The 17,253-nt window shown below is 46.4% G+C and overlaps 1 protein-coding gene across 1 annotated transcript; it reads left to right on the forward strand.

Annotated features, from left to right (window-relative positions):
• Nucleotides 1-463: 463 nt before the first annotated feature.
• gabra4 (gamma-aminobutyric acid type A receptor subunit alpha4) lies at nt 464-11,732 on the forward strand (the record flags this gene model as incomplete). Its single annotated transcript, XM_079268927.1, has 9 exons — nt 464-576; nt 739-857; nt 2,196-2,263; nt 2,432-2,652; nt 3,174-3,256; nt 5,429-5,572; nt 6,005-6,157; nt 9,194-9,450; nt 11,196-11,732. Exons 1-9 carry the CDS (start codon nt 485-487, stop codon nt 11,730-11,732), a joined length of 1,674 nt encoding a protein of 557 aa, XP_079125053.1. The 5' UTR covers nt 464-484.
• Between the last annotated feature and the right edge of the window lie 5,521 nt (nt 11,733-17,253).

The following is a 17,253-nucleotide window of genomic DNA, read 5'->3' on the forward strand; positions in this document are numbered from 1 at the left end:
AGCAGGGCACGTCTAATCTGTGTCCTGACCAAAGCAGGTGTGTGTGAGAGGGAGAAGGAGAAAGCAAACAGAGGCAGAGAGGGAGGGAGGGAGGGAGGGAGGGAGGGAGAGAGGGTGAGACAGAGAAGCAAACAAGAGAGTGAAGGAGAGAGAGGGCAAGAGGGAGTATTGTTTCTTCTCCGGACGCCAGCAGCAGCAGCAGCAGCAGCAGCAGCAGCAGCTTGAATCCGGACGAGAGGTGACCGGGGCTCGGGTTGAGGGAGTTCGTGTGTGTATGTGTGTGTGTGTGTGCGCGCGCTGCGGGTGCGTGTTGTGCCCGTCTGGAGAGACTGCAGGAGCGGCAGGAGAGGCTCAAGTTGCTCGCTCCGCGCGCCGCTCTGCCATCCCCGGTGCCGCCCGCCGCGTCGCTCACCTCCTGGTCCCCGGGACACAGGGGCGTCTGGCGCGGTGACATGTGAAGAGGCTTGAAGTATGGCATGCAAAGATGGGTTCTGCCAAGAAGAAGAGGGAGACGGCGACAGCGATGTGGCCCGCTTTTATTCGGACCCTCCTCTACTTTTTCTGTTTGGCGACTTGGTGAGTCCCGAAGAGTCCCCGATGTCCGCGGAGCTGAAGCCTCCCGCTCGGCACTAATGAGCTTTCTACTCCTTTTGTTTTGCACTGAAGTCATGGTACCCTGACTCTTTTTTCTTCTTCTTTCTTCTTCTTCTTTCTTCTTCTTCTTCTTCTTCTTTCTAGTGTGAAGAAAACCTCTGGACAGACAAGGAAGGATGAAAGGATCTATCCGGAGAATTTTACTCGCATTTTGGACCGACTTCTGGACGGCTACGACAACAGGCTGCGACCAGGGTTCGGGGGTAGGTAGATAACGAAACTGTGTTTTTGTGCACAATGAAGCATTTTCCATATGGGAACTACCAATAGCAATCATACGACATCTTCCAGTTAGAAGAAGGAAGATGCAACTTTATCTTTTATTTGCCCATTTCTTGTGCCATAAAACGGTAGATAATAAGTGGAATAAAGGTGTAAACCCACCATTAAGCACCAATTACACCCGATATGATAAGATTAGTTTCGCAGATTATTTGTCACCTCTGAAACACTCCTAAAAAAGGTGATGAGTGAATTTTATTTTTTAGTTGACTTTTTTATGCCATAAGATGTTCAAACATACACCATAAAGTGCAATACAGTCACTATCAGTTTGATTTGTAGAGCCTTAAAGGGACAGTTCACCCCAAAAATCAAAAATTCACATTTCGGCTCTCACCTGTAGTGCTATCTATCAGTCTAGATTGTTTCGGTGTGAGTTGCATAGTTTTGGAGATGTCAGACATAGAGATGTCTGCCTTTTCTTCTAATACAATGGGACTAAATTGGCACTTGGCTTGTTGCCCTCAAAGCGCCAAAAAGCACATTTGAAAAACTCAACAGCAGTGTGTCAGTTCAGAAATCATGACCCGGTTACTGAGGATAATCCACAGACCTTGTTGTGAGCAGCTGCTCAAAAGAGCAAGGCAACTCACACCAGAACAAAGAGGAAGAAATTGTATCTTTGATTTTTGGGGTGAACTGTCCCTTTAAATCACACATCTGCATCAAATGCCTTGAAAATCTGTAGGCCCTGAAAAAAAACAAACAGGAAGAAACGTCAGGAAAAGATGTATTTGTCTCTCTGTGTGGGCGACTTGCATCATATAGAACATGTTGCTTTAGTGTTTTCCGACACACGCGATCCTGTAAGCCTGGTCGTTTTGCCTCAGAAGAGGGGCCGTAAGCTCGCACGTTTAAGCGAATGTGGTAATATAACCAGTGTGTATGTGTGTGTGTGTGTGTGTGTGTGTGTGTGTGTGTGTTGTGGGACAAACGTTAAATGCATGGAAGTGCTAAAAGATTTGTTTTTTTCCGTACATCGTGCCTCAAAGCAGGACATGTTGAGAACCTCCACATTCATTCATGGGCGAGAGAAAAAAATCAAACAGGATTACGCTTTTACATCTTTAAAGCTATTTTTTTTTTCTTCCATTATGCAAAGGCTCTGGATAAGCTGGTGCATGTCTTTTGGGTTTGATGGGTCTGATATGGAGAGTGTTTAAGACTGGAGTCTCACTGAGGCGGGACTGGGACATCACGGAAGGCTTTAAAACGATGAAATGAACTCAGTCTTGTTGTCTGTTTCATTGGCTCAATAGGCCCGGTGACTGAGGTCAAGACGGACATTTATGTGACCAGTTTTGGGCCTGTCTCGGATGTCGAAATGGTACGTACCCCTTTTGTTGTAAAACCCTCGCTCCTTCTCACACGCATGGGGTGGAAGACAAGATGTTTTGCCCACCAGACTCTGTTCAGATAATCATGAAGCGATCTCGTTCCGACCCACGTGACCTCAGATGTTTGTCTTGCGTTTCGCCAATGTCCCCGTCCCCAGGAGTACACGATGGACGTGTTCTTCCGGCAGACGTGGGTGGACCGGAGGCTGAGGTACGAGGGACCCATCGAGATTCTGAGGCTGAACAACCTGATGGTGACCAAAGTGTGGACGCCAGACACCTTCTTCAGGAACGGCAAGAAGTCCGTGGCCCACAACATGACGGCCCCCAACAAGCTTTTCCGCATCATGAAGAACGGCACCATCCTGTACACCATGAGGTACTGTAGGGCACTCCATCGTCACGTAGCGTCTATCGGCACCCGATGAACAACATTCAAAGCCATGACTTCATCAAACGATGTGTCTATTTCCTACGACTGTAATATTCATGGGAGTGAAATGGAATCTTCGCATGATTCAATATTTTTGCCGTTTGCGTCGATAAAGAAAAGAAAGAAAAGAAAAAGACTTTGTTTGATTTACAGCGATTGAGCAGATTTGGCTCACAACGTGTAAACAGTGCGGAGCTGTGTGGAGGCAGTGCAGAGGCTTCCAAACTTTTTAAATCTTCAGTTCAATATAACAGTCACGTAACTGCTCCTTTGCCTCTTCACTGAGGAGGCTTTTAGTGTGTTAGCCCTCTATCACATCGCTGATGGGTATTTATGTCACAAGAACCAACCAAAGGGCTACTGCTCGTTTACAACAGGGCATGCTAACATTTAGTGTGTGTGTGTGTGTGTGTGTGTGTGTGTCTATTTGTCCCTTTATTGAGCAACTCTTCTCTGGACTGCAACAGGTTGACCATCAATGCAGAGTGTCCCATGAAGCTTGTGAACTTCCCCATGGATGGACACGCGTGCCCCCTCAAGTTTGGAAGCTGTAAGTCCAGTGTGTGTGTGTGTGTGTGTGTGTACGACTGAAAAAGGAAGTATAACACAGGCCTGAGAGCGTGAAATGTATCCGCTGCTTGACCTCTGACCTCTCTACAGATTCTAACACAACAGTCATGCAAGTTTTCATTCTCATACGGGAGAGACGTGCAAAACATGCCGTCCACGGAGTGTGAAAAGACATCTAATGGTGTTGCTGCTACTGTGCGAGGTGTCATGTTTTGTTCATCTGTGAGTCATTAACGCCGTCTTCCGCTTTGTCTCTGAGTCCTTATTGTTGTAGCTGTAACCAAATAAACCTCCACGCTGCATTTTGCATGCCCCCAAAAAGATTATGAAAGGAATAGTCTGACTGATACGCTAGGCTCTCTCTGCTAGAGGTCTGCACAGTGAATATGAAGCTAAGCTCTGCATAAAGACTGGAAGCAGCTCGTCAGCTCCGTCCAAAATCTGCCTTCAGAGTTTGTACACAAACTAAAGTGTAAAAACAAGGTTTTCATGGTCAATGTTGACAGGATTCATTTATATTCACAAATGACACATGTCGCACCTTTTAAGTAAAGTTGTTTAAGAGTTTTTGGAGGCGTTACATCCAAAGTTTCTCCTGCCTTTGGTGTGACAAAAAGCCCGATCACCTGGCCGTTTGTGAAACGAAGCGTCCTCTCTCCGTGGTGAAGAGAGCGCTGAGATGCTGAGACACAAAGAATGCTAATACTAATAACGGATATTCCATTGTTCACTGGGAACAATGGAGGCCTGGCTCAGCACCAGTGTTCATAGTGGGCCCACTGGTCAGCAGAAACGACTTATCTGAAATAAACGGAGTTTCTCGGCTCCCGTCTTATCGGAGAAGAGCGGCGATTGTGACGATTACATCTGCAGGAGAAAGGAAAAAGGAAAAGACAACGAGTCTGCCTTTACACTCACAATTACCCAGTGTGGTGACATTGCAGAGGACAAATTCACATTTCTCAGTTATTGTCATCTGCGCCCCCCCCCCTCCCCTCCTCCTCCTCCTCCTTTCACCATCCTGCTCTGCTGCTGCTAGCCTCCAGTCAGGAGGAAGCCACTATGGAATCTGATGCGGCCTGAAGGTCATAATCCCTTCCTCTGCCTCAGGATAGCGCAGACCTATGTAGCTACTTTCCATAGCTGAAGTGTGTGTGTGTGTGTGTGTGTGTGTGTGTGTGTGCCTTCATTACTTTCTTTCTTTGTTTCTTTCTCTCGCTCCCTCTCTCCGTCTCCTTTTTTCTGTTTCTCCATCTGGACTTGCGTGGTGTTCCACTCCATGACACACCAGAGTCATTTCGTTTTGGCAGCACAGTTGGTATCCTGCCGATGCCGAGTCCCATAGGGAGTGGCAGGCAGAGACTGCTGCCGTTTAGACCGGCCAACCTGGCCATGGATACGTACAGCAAACCAAAAAAATACTTGTTCGGATTTAAAGTATCCTTAAGTCAGACACAGTGGAGAATGTATCTGTCAGCGTGACGCATTAGTGAGTGAATAAATGACAGATGCGACCCCGACAAACTTTGACTCCAGCCACACTGCACTAGTTTCAGTGGGTCTGACTGAGTGGATTGGATGTCGTCATGAGTTTGTCTCAGCAGATGTCAGATGTAAGACTGTGCTCGTCCTCGTCAAACAACCTGTGATGTGATTTTGGTTTTTGTTGCAGAATATTAAAGCTTGAATAGAAGTGAAGGGTCATTCTGCCTCTAAGGGCTGGCAGCCCTAACAGATGAATTAGTCAGCGGAGAGCTTTAGTGTCCTGTGATGCTGCTTCAGAGGCTTTCCACCCTGCCATGGCTACACTTGTCTGAGAAACAATGAAGATCAAATTAAACAGCAGGCAGCTGTTTGTTAAGTGAAAAAGCTGTGACACACTGTACGCTGTATACTACCGCAAACAAAAAACGGTCTTTCACCAATGGGACCGCTGAACTCATCAACCTGTTGGGTGTCAAGAAGCCCTACAAATGTATCTGTATTGACAATACAGGTATATACACACACGTGCTTTGTAAAGTCATATCGAGTTCACAGCATACCAACACATCACATACATATTTCTCTTACCGCACTGCACTGTTCACTACTCACAGTCAGTGACTCACATCAGGGGTCGGGGGGGGGGGGCTTTGCTGTGTGCCCACAGATGCCTATCCTAAAACAGAGATGATCTACACGTGGACCAAAGGGCCTCAGCATTCAGTGGAGGTGCCCCCTGAGTCCTCCAGCCTCGTTCAGTATGATCTCATCGGCCAGACGGTCTCCAGCGAAACCATTAAATCCATCACAGGTGAGACTCGCTCGTCCTCCTGCCATTTTGACTTATCAAGCTAAATGGCTTTCTTTCTTCGACAGATTCATGACAAAATATACTTTAGTGAAAGACAAGATGTTCGCATGGAGTATACTGTGTCAAACCTGCCTGACTTTGCCAGGTCTGCGGACAAATACTGTCCAGCCTCTTTAAATCAAACCCCGTCAGCATCATGCATCGAGGCACTTTCAGGTAAATAAACACTGAAGGACTCCAAAAAAGATTTTAGCAGCAGAAAGGTGGCTGCCACACGTCCGTCCGGGTGAAAACGGACGGGGTCGCTAGAATGCAGAGGAGCACGAAAACAAAACAAAAGCCATGATATAGAATAAAAGGCGACGTCTGTCTTGAAGTGAAATCTTGGAATTCTTTGTGAATGAAACTAATTCACTTGTGTTGATCCTCCAGGTGAATATGTGGTGATGACGGTCTACTTTCACTTGAAACGTAAAATGGGCTACTTCATGATTCAGACGTATATCCCGTGCATCATGACAGTAATCCTCTCCCAAGTGTCCTTCTGGATAAACAAGGAATCGGTCCCGGCCCGCACGGTCTTCGGTATGTAGACCTCACACATGCTGCACAGCCTCTCTGCTCTCTGTGTGTTTGTTGCATGATGCCTGCTGCACGTGTGTCTGTCCACTCTGCTCCACGAGGTGATGTGACAGCGAGAGGCGGTTGTTAGGAATATAAAGAACTGCTGTGTTTTTTTGTTTTGTTCTTCGACTCAAGATTGCCTCGTGCAAGGCGACTTCACTGCTGTTGGTTTGAGACGCTAGAATAAACAGCTGACAGCATTCGGAAGAAAACATTTCGATGCATCTTCGAAGCAAAGATGCCTCAAGCAAAGAATGCAGGTTTACAAAAACGGGTTTGGCTCTCATATCCTGATACAAAATCTTCTCTAGTAATATAAATACCCCTCTAAATGGGTTTAAACTCTAGGAAAACCTTGATGGCGAATGATGCCCTGTGAGAGTATTTAAGGTAGTTGTTATAGTCAAGATGCCCCAGCAGGAAATCTTAAATTTAAGTGTCTGCAGATTTAAAATTTGACATAAAGAATACCCAATAAAGAGCAGTGCTGGTGAGGTTTATATTTATAGGGTTAAGGGTATTTCTGTTGCAGTGTTACTCAGTGCTATCGTTACAGTTAAAATCAGTTAAAACTACACATCGCTTATGAAAAGTGTGATGTTATTACATTATCTGGTATTTTATCACATTCTATCCATCATTTCGACATCATCAGTAGCGTTCAGTTATTCACTCAACCCAGTTTTGCTCTCCACGGCTCCCCTGTTACAACGTTTGGGTCGCTGTCCTAGAATAGACTGATTCGTGAGTGTCGATGGAGAGGCAGGGCGACAGACAGAGCAGCTAAAACCAGACCGGTGCTGGTTTGCTATTTAGGGACGTCTCAGTCTGGTAATTTGTCGACCGCGTTCCTCCACTCACGTTGATTGGAAAGTCACTCAATGATAATGGCGCGGACACTCGTCCGCCATTTCACAAGTAGTTCTGGTAGATTATCTGTTTGGAGCGTTATTTTCAAGAGGTAATTGTAACTTGGGTAATGGGAGTGGAAGAAAAGCGTGAGTGTCGCTGGTGAATAATGATTCTCGGAGCAGCTTTGTGACGTGCCAGCTGTTAATGTTAATGATGCCAGAAGTGTGTTACAACATGAAAGTGGTCTGAAATATAGTCTCTACTAGTCGCAGCAGCAGCTCTGGTGGTGTTTTCACTTTGTCTGTGTGTGTGTGTGTGTGTGTGTGTGTCATCATGGCTACCTGTGATCCTGAAGAGGTTTTGAGCACTTGCACCAGATGCAGACACGAAACTTTACAGGTGTGTAGTTGAGATCAAGATGAAGGCCGATGTGAAGATGGGTGTGGTCCGAACAAGGGTGTCGTGGGGGGTTGAAAGTGGTGAAGGGGCCCCTGACCCCATTTGGCATCTCAAGATGGTCTCTAGTTCATGATGGTTCGTGATGGTTCGTGATGGTTCGTGATGATTCGTGATGATTCGTGATGATTCGTGATGATTCGTGATGGTTCGTGATGGTTCGTGATGGTTCGTGATGATTCGTGATGGTTCGTGATGGTTCGTGATGGTTCGTGATGGTTCGTGATGGTTCGTGATGGTTCGTGATGGTTCGTGATGGTTCGTGATGATTCGTGATGATTCGTGATGGTTCGTGATGGTTCGTGATGGTTCGTGATGGTTCGTGATGGTTCGTGATGGTTCGTGATGATTCGTGATGGTTCGTGATGGTTCGTGATGGTTCGTGATGGTTCGTGATGGTTCGTGATGGTTCGTGATGATTCGTGATGGTTCGTGATGGTTCGTGATGGTTCGTGATGGTTTTGTTTCTTTCAGTGAAAATGCACCACTTTTTTAATAAGATAAAATGTTTATAACTAATGGCTCAATTAATGGTTCATACAGTAATTGTTAACTAATGCTTTATAAATCAGTTATATGAAATGAATAAGGACAACCCTGCCTGTTTGAACTGTCCACTTGCATTCTGGGAAAGGCTCCGTTGAGGATCTGCTCTAAAATCCACAACGCAACACATTCACACGACAAGCTCCAATTATTGGCTTGTAATAGCTTTATAAAGCATTAGTGAATGATTTACAAACCAACCAAGAATTAGTTGCAACTTACAAAGTCTTTATCGATTGTGCCTTTTTGTAATCCTCAGTACAGGTATGTCATGGATGACGAAATAAGTCAATTGATCAAATTACTTGAGGTAACTTATCAGACTTCACACTGCTTCCTCTTGTTCCACATCAGGCTCCATGCAACATTTTTCACATGTACAGTTTGTGCTGCCCTACACCTGTAGACGGACTCTGGTGGGTAGCATTGGAACACTTCCCCTTTAATTGTAATAACGGGCCTGTTTTTGGCTGGCAGAGGCATTTAGTCAAACTGTGACAGCACACTGAATCACTAATGGTGACCCAACAACCAACCTCCATAAATAATGGTTTTGCTGATGGTGACAGACACACACACACACACACTGCAGTGTCACCTGTATCCATTCAGTGTGCATTTGACAAGGTGGGTGTTTCTGTTGACAGTGCAGTTTGTGTTTTGAGTCCGAGTCTGCTGAGCAGAAACAACCCAGTGTGACCCTCAGTAGAAATGTCCCTCGGTGTCGTGGAGTGCAATAAAGCACAGATAAAACACAGATGCACCGCCATGTTTCTGCCATGTAGCTCGAGTGAGTTTTTAACATTGTTATGGTACCTCAAGGCCACCGTAGGTTGAGGGGGAGTGATTGCATTCAGTTGGTTGCAATCTGCAATCTCACCACGAGATAGACTAAAATCCTACAAACAGGACCTTTAAATAAGTGGAGCAGGGAGGTGATTAGCGTAGCTTAGCATTAAGACTTGAAGCAAGAGGAAGCTAACCTGCATGCTGATCTGTGGGGGAAACAGCAGTTTCATAGGAAGATATTTGGTCTTAATCATAAATTTAAATATTTTGACTCCCAACACAGATCATGTGTCCGCTATCACTCATGTACGGGCTCATATGTTTGATATTCTCTCGTTTCTGTTTCCACTGAAGGCATCACCACTGTCCTCACCATGACGACACTCAGCATCAGCGCCCGCCACTCCCTTCCCAAGGTCTCCTACGCCACCGCCATGGACTGGTTCATCGCCGTCTGCTTCGCCTTCGTCTTCTCCGCCCTCATCGAGTTCGCCGCCGTGAACTACTTCACCAACGCGCAGATCGAGCGCGCCAAGAAGAAGCCGGCCAAATGTCCCCCGGTGCCCCAAACCACGCCTGTCAAGGTCAAGGACACAGAGGAAGCGCTGCAGGTGATTGTTTCCGCTTCCCTCAAAGTGGCCGTGGCGAATAGTCTGATGGCACTTAACTTCGAGGAGCACTTACACAGCGTGTCCCATGTTATGTGCTTACTGTATCTGGCCTTTAGCCGAGGCTTTTGAGCGGGCCAGGAGGAAAACATGAACTCTATCTACCTGATTACACATATGATTGCTGTGTCCACCACAGCTCGACATGTTGAAACAGCGTGCCTGTGAAACGTGGTAAATGAGGTGGACTTTAAAATGACGCACTTAAAGGGATAGCTTGGGTGTTTTTGAAGTGGGGTTGTATGAGGTCCTTATCTATTGTCAGTGTATTACAGTAGACAGGAGTACCAGCACGGGAGCAACGCAATGGACTGCTGTGGACGCGTACAAAATACGCTATATTTAGAATATTTTCTTTACCTTGCCGTCACACAGCCCTTTCCGACGGGGAGCCGAAGATGTTATCTTTACCAGCGACTCCTGTGTTTTGCGAGGCAAAAATGAATTTTGTCAAAGGAGTCTGCTGGCTTTGAAGAGAGCATAGATACCATCTTCTGTTCCCCAACGGAAAGGGCTGACTGACGGCAAGGTGATGTGGGGAATATATTCAAAATATAGCGAACACTTAAACTGATATTGGTCTTTTTTTTTAGATGCCATTCTTTTAGGTGTCCAAAATATGTTTAGCTGATGCCCCCCCACCCCCATCCACAGCAGTACATTGCTTTGCTCTCGTGCTGGTACTTCTGTCAGTATCTCCACACTGGGGGCGTGCCAACCACCATCTACTGTAGGAAATGCACTGACTATGAATAAGTAGTTCATTCAACCCCACTTTCAAAAAAATATATCCAAACTGGCCCTTTAAAATATTTTAAATATTCCCTATGTTTGCTTTGGAGCCCTCGTTTTGAAATTCCACACGAATACATTGCCATAATCTCTAATTTCTGCACCACTAGTTGAGACAAATCACATTGACACCATGGCAGCTGACATATGGATTGGATCAGAATTCATGAATATGCCATGCTGCTGTTGTAGAGCTCCCAGTCAGATACGATGAACGTGTTACTGTTCGAGTAGCTGTAGCAATGTATTGATGGTGCTGCACCAACACTGTTTTGACACATGTGGATGTGAAAAGAAAAGCAGAAGTGCACATTTCTTAGACTGCCACGTTCTTCCCAAAGAACATTGAATATATAGGCCCACTGTGAACCGATCGCTGGAGCTGACATAACCCAGCAATGCATATGTCAGTTCTACACTCTCTACTGTAAGTTGCCCCCTCCAGTTCAAATCCCAGTGTGGCGTAATCATGCCTAAATGCGGTGTATTGACAACGGCGCTTCAGTGGATTAGTAGGTTGCCACGGCAACGGGTACGTCTGTATAGGTTTCAGAAAGGCTCCGGAGGAAAGAATTGATACTCTCTTCCTGGAGAGCAGGTCCTGTTGGCGCTAACCACAGGGCTTGGCGTGAGGGGCCCTTGATAAGGCGGCCTTTGTTAAGACCAGTCTTTAGAATGGACGTTGAGTTGGTTGCACCAACCAAACTTAAGCCTAGTCTTAACTACACCCAGTTTTGGCCTTGAGCTGTCGCTTTTTCCCCACATAGTATTTGCGTTATGTGGGAAACAGTTCGTAAAAATATATTGCAAAATAGTGCAAATGATTCGCACGTAAAGAACGCCCCCGGTCTTAAGACGTAGATATATCCTCACTGGTTTTTTTCTCTCTTTTTCAGCAGAATCCCGACAGCAACGGTAACCTTAGAAAGCGGATGAATTATATCTCCCACCAAGAGGCCAGCCGTCACCAGAGAGCCATGTCCACCACCAACATTTCGGGCGTCGGTCGAGCGAGAGCGCTGCGACCTTTGGCAGGCGGGGTCAACGGCAGCTCCTCCACCCTCTCGCGCTCCAGCCCCAAGTCCGAGAGCCTGCTCAGCGTGGCCTCCTCCTCTGCCCAGCTGGTGAAGAGTGCGCCGCAGCCTGCGGCGTCCACGCCGGACGTGATGGCGCCGGCGCCGTGCAAGCAGAACGCCGGCTCCTCGTCCCTGCAGCATCTGCTGGGGCCCAAGTTGGAGCGCATCCAGATGATGGGGAACAAGCTGGAGCTGAAGCAGACGCCGTGCTCGCAGCCCACCACCGCCGGCATGGGAGGAACCAGCAAAATTGACAAGTATGCACGGATCCTGTTCCCAGTGTCCTTCGGGGCTTTTAACATGGTCTACTGGGTGGTTTACCTGTCAAAGGACACGATGGTGGCTAAAGGTGGCTAGGCTCTGCTCCGGCGACGAGCGTGAAGACTCTTTTCTTTCAACAGACGGGACGCAAACAAGGATTATGGGAGTTTGCAATAAAAAAAGAAGAAAACTGTTGTTCTTGCCAAACAGATGAACAAAATGTGCTCGCCAAGCACTTCCATATCCCAGAGAACATATTTATCTTCTTCTTCCTACGGTCCTCGAAACAGCAAGCACGGGAGCAAACCAACCAAATTACAAATATCTGACTCGACATAAAGAAGAACACCTGCACACTGGACGATGCCGCTGTCCTCTTTATATCGTGCTGCGTCTGACTGTAAAAGGTCTGCATCGGCTTCTACTGCCTCATGATCCCTGTTGGCCTGCAGTGGAGGTAAAGCATGGGATTTTTTCATTTTCCTATTTTTGTACCCTGCACCTGGCAAGAGGTTCGGATGCGTGCGCCGCCGTCCTGGAATGAACTGCACCGACGCTATATGTAACTATATGAATTCATTAGGATAAAACGGATTAATGTTGAATGATTACAGTGTACTTCCATTTGAATATGAAGACGTGCCAGCAGGCTAGATGATGCAAAGTTGAATTGTTTGAAGGAACAAAGGGTCAGTGCGTATGATCTTTTTGGATTTTCAATTTAAGTCCTGAATGCAGGCCAGATGACGGTCAAACAATGGATTAAGTAATCTAGAGATATTGAAATATCAAAGCTGAGATTCGGGGATGAGTTGAGTAGAAAGTAGAAAAAGCAAGTTCTTCATTTGTGCGTCGGTAGGAGTTAAGCTTCTTTCCTGCCACAATTGGTTACCAAATGGTAGACTAGGATTGTGCAAGTGATTAAAATACGGAAAGGAAAGCAAAGCTATCAGTTAGCAGATCACTGCAGCAATAAAACAGTGAGCCGGCCGTTTAGCGACCTTGTTGGCTTGTACAATAAAGGAATATGACTGTACTGTGAACAGCTGCTCCTCCAGGGTCGAGACTCGGGAGCCGACCGCTGTCATCCACCGTCTAACAGATGGGACCGGCTTTAGGTTTAGCTGTAACGCACTCACATACATCTTTCACTGCATCTCTGGCCGTTAATCTTGGGAACTTTCATGAGGTCTAAGGAAGCAGAGCCCAAGCAGCGTTATTATTGTTATTATTAATGTAAAGCTGCAGGGGAAGCCCATCACACTACATGTTCAAAGGTTGAGCAATGGAATGGCTGCCTTTTTTCGTTAAAATGCCTAAAGTAGAACAGCCCCTGTGGAGTTTTATTATTCAATCATTCATTCGGCTACTGGTAATTGTGGCAGCTAAGGGAGGGTAATGGGATTTACTGTAGCTACGCTACTTTACCAGCAGGAGAAAAACCCAAATAAAAGAGTGCAGCGCTGCCTCCGGCTCTGCTCTCTCTGTTTAGATCATGTTAAAGACATCATTGCGGTAAATCCTTTTGCTGAGAGTTGAGAACACCGATACCACTCATATCTCTACACTACATATACGGCTACAGTCGCTTAGCTTAGCATAAGACTGGAAACGGGGGAAACAGACAGCCTGGTTCCGTCCAACGTCCAGCCAACACCTTTAAAGGTGCACGATATGACATTCAAAGAAATTATACTACCGTCTATGTAAAGATATAGTGCAGTAATGTCGACCTGAGCAGAGAATGAAGTCACTCTCCCTCCGTGTGTGTTGTTATCCGAGTTTTAAGCTTGAGTTGACGTAGCCGGGCCTGCAGCGCACGCTTTTAGTGCATGTTCCTGCATGCTAGCGCCCCCCGCTGGCTAGAAAACTGCGCTCATAAGGCAGTCACAGATGCAGAAGTGTAGCCCTCACCCTCCCAGTTAGCTCTGCTCTTGCACTTTTGCCGGAGTTTGCACCGTTAGCACCATTAGCTCGAGCCACTGGCTCAGCGGTCGCCATGTTGAGAGCCCTTGAGAGGCAATAGAAATGCTCCAATGCTCGTATTCAGCACATTTCAAGCTCACTAAATAAACTTCTCCAATTTGACTCCATAAAGTCAGCTATCGGAGGCTTGCAGTTTCCCCTCGTTTACAGTCTTTATGCTAAGCTAAGCTAACTTGCTGCTTGCTGTAGCTTCATATTTAGCATACAGACAGATGAGAGTGGCATCGATGTTCTTGTATATAGCGCTCGACAAAAAAGAGCGAATGAGCCCATTCACAACATGAAGTTATTGTTTTAACGATTTTATTCATCAAAATTCTGCTGATTTCCGTGGACGCACAATACGTCCCGTTTCTACCCTCCTAGTAATAGCGCAGAAAACCTTAAACCAACAAAAGAAAGTCACTGAAAATAGCCTCCCGTGTGATCAGGACCTTGCACAGTTTCGCCCTCTGGTGACTTTCAGGTTTGATGATGAAGGAGACGGTTGATAATTGAATCTCTGAATGTGTGAAGGACGTTATTATCTCAATATCACAAAGATGACGTCGGACAGATTGTCCTCTCTGCTGTCCCCTCTCACTGTCCTGTCACTGACCGGTAGAGGTGAAGCAGGGGGTGTGTTGTCATTGAGTCCTGTCTCTGGACAGAGACACGTTTCAGTCACTTGAGTGCAAATAACCGGTCTCCTCATTTCATCAGGAACACAGCTTTCGAAGCATTAGAAGATAATGAACAAGATGTTAATCCCCAGTGTATATTTAGATGAAGGAATCACAAAAAAAGAAAATCTTGCTCGACAAGTAGAATGTATTTCCTCGTGGCCCTGATTTATTATTCCTCGGAGCCCGTTTGGGGGAGCTGAAGGTTAAACAGCCCGTGTATGAGCTCAGCTCCTCTGCAGACAGAGATGTCTGGTTGCCTGGTTTCTTGCTCTAATGGCCACATCATCCACACAGTCACGGTTGTTGGCCCTCGTCGATCGGTTCGTCTAACAGGAGTTATGATGATGCGGCGACACAAACGAGCGGGGGCCGATGGACAGATCAAGATGCCCGCCGCCACTCACCTCTCCCAAACGCAGTCGTGTGTGAAATTGATTTTGCCTTTATTGCCTCCCTGTTGGGCCCCCCCCCCGCTCTCCCCCCCTCTCTCGCTCTCCCTCTCAGAAATTGTGCACAAAATACATCTCCTCGTTAAAGCATACACAGAACACCCATGTACTAATGAGGAGCCTGTCAACGACAGATTGATGTTTTTGTGGTGTGACTCTGCTGCTCCAAATGTGTGCATGATTGATGGAGCTGCCAACGCCAGGTTGTTGAGGGGTTGTTTTTTTTTCTTCTCTCTTTCTCCCTTCTGTCAAACATGCTGTTCTATATGACAGACAGACGAGGCTCCACACGTTTGCGCTTTGCCATTTTGAAAGGCTGACACGGTGCAGGTCTGTGGAAAGTTCACAATCACAACCTGGGACCGAGCCCTCAATTCATCATTGTCATTTCAGCTGTTGTAATCGTTCAAGAGCATCAAAATAGCTTTATTTATAAAAAATAAAAAAAACATTTTAAATGGAAAGCCACAGAGTGCAGCTGGCTGGGTAAAATGGGGCATCCATTGTAGTATTGGAGCACTTTTGAAGTAAATCATGGCGTAACGCTCCCTCTAGTGGTTCGACTGACCCCCTTTTTATTTTGAACACAATGCTTTCGGAGGCCAGGCTCTTTTGAAACAGTTGAATGCCACACTAGAGAGATGTCTCCTGCTCTCTGCCAGTCAGGTATATTCATTACCTTGTAATGAGGGTTTAATTCAAGCATCTGCTCGTCTTGTATGGCTGACTGACCAGCACAACCGTGTTGCATTGCATTCCTCACGACTGGGTCCGCTGGGAAGCTGGATTCTTTTATAACAGTAAAGCAAAAATAAAGCAGAGAATGGAAGGCGTCCACTCCCTGACCCTGTCTACTTCATCTATTCACACTGGCAGAGGTGTGTTCAGAATATCAAAACAGACCACTGAGAGGACATGTTCAGTTGTGTTTTATTTTCTTCTTCATTTTTTTAAATGGAGGTCCGAAAGTGTGTTTCGCAAGTTTGTTTAAATTCTGTGTTTCCTGCTGACGGAGCAAAGCCTCCGTTATGTTTTCAACCTATGTCATTTACAGACACAACATGGACTGAAGTTGAGGGTGATCTGACTCACCTTGTTGAGTATATACAGTTCATCCTCGTTACAGAGTGACTTTGAAACCTGTGTGTTTGTATAATTCAGTACTGTGAGTGAGATTAAGACAGTGGTATACTATTCATGCCCATACACTTTAAATTCCAGTCAATATGAATATGAATCCAATAATGTCAGAAATAAAAAATGAACCTAACTAAATGAAAATACATCAAGTGTTGTTTTTTGCGCTGCAGTTTCTCTTTTCAAAACTTCATCTTCAGCATGAGATCAGAAGACAGTATCAACCTGAATGATCATGTAGAGAGTCAAACTGAGTGTGACTTTCAGGTCAGGGGGGGATCATCTGTTCACACACTAAAAAAACATCTGGCTGATGGCTGGTGGAGTGATGTGGGCACTGATCTCAGAGCTGTCACAGACACAGAACACAAAGCCCTCCGGTTCTAACTTCTTGAGCGAGGTGAACCACTAGAGGGAGCGACGCTCTGTGATTCAATCCAAACGATCACAATCAAATTGCTCTCAGTACACTCATACGGTCTGATTTTGCACTTGCGTTGGTGTCTAATTTCACCGTTTTTAAAAGCAAAAGATCTATGACAGCGTTTTTATTGCGTTGAACTCGAGCTCTGACAGCGGGGGATTCACGGTCTCCGGCTAAATGAGGAATGGTTTCATTTCGCTAAGACGCTGGTGACTGCGGGCGTAGCCGATGCGGCCCAAACAGACGTGGCTCCCGCTAACCGTCTCCCTGCAGCCCCCGAGCAGCCGGGGGGCCGGGTGACTGCTCCCGGGAGGCTCAAACCTGGGGCGAAGCACTCGACTCGCCAGCAGCCACCTCGCGTTACAAACGGGTCTTCTGCACCCAGCAGAGTTCTGGTCATAGGTAGCTCTATTCTGAGAAACGTGAAGTTAGCTAAACCACAGGCTACAGTTACATGTATACCGGGGCCAGAGCAGGCGACATTGAGTCCTACCTGAAAGTACTGGCTAAAGATAACCGTAAATATAGTAAGATTGTTATTCACGTCGGCGGGAATGACAGCCGGCTACGGCTCTCTGAGATCACTAAAGTAAATGTGGAATCTGTGTGTACATACGCAAAAGCCATGTCGGACTCCGTAGTTTTCTCTGGTCCCTGTCTTGGTGGTGCCCAGCAAACAATGTGGGCTTCGTAGATAACTGGGACACTTTCTGGGGAAAACCTGGTTTGCTTGGGAGGGACGGCATTCATCCTACTTTGGATGGAGCAGATCTCATCTCTGCAAATCTGACCCAGTTTCTGTATGGACCTGGTACATGACAACCCAGAGATCAGACCAGGAAGCAGAGTTGCAGTCTTACACACTCCTCTGAGCTTCCATTAGAGCAGTTACTCACGCAACACCACATAGAGACTGTGTCTGCCCCACGGCCACTTAAATTAATTAAATCAAAAAT

Source organism: Melanostigma gelatinosum (assembly GCF_949748355.1).
Source record: "Melanostigma gelatinosum genome assembly, chromosome: 5".
In the NCBI taxonomy this organism is placed as follows: Eukaryota; Metazoa; Chordata; class Actinopteri; order Perciformes; family Zoarcidae; genus Melanostigma; species Melanostigma gelatinosum.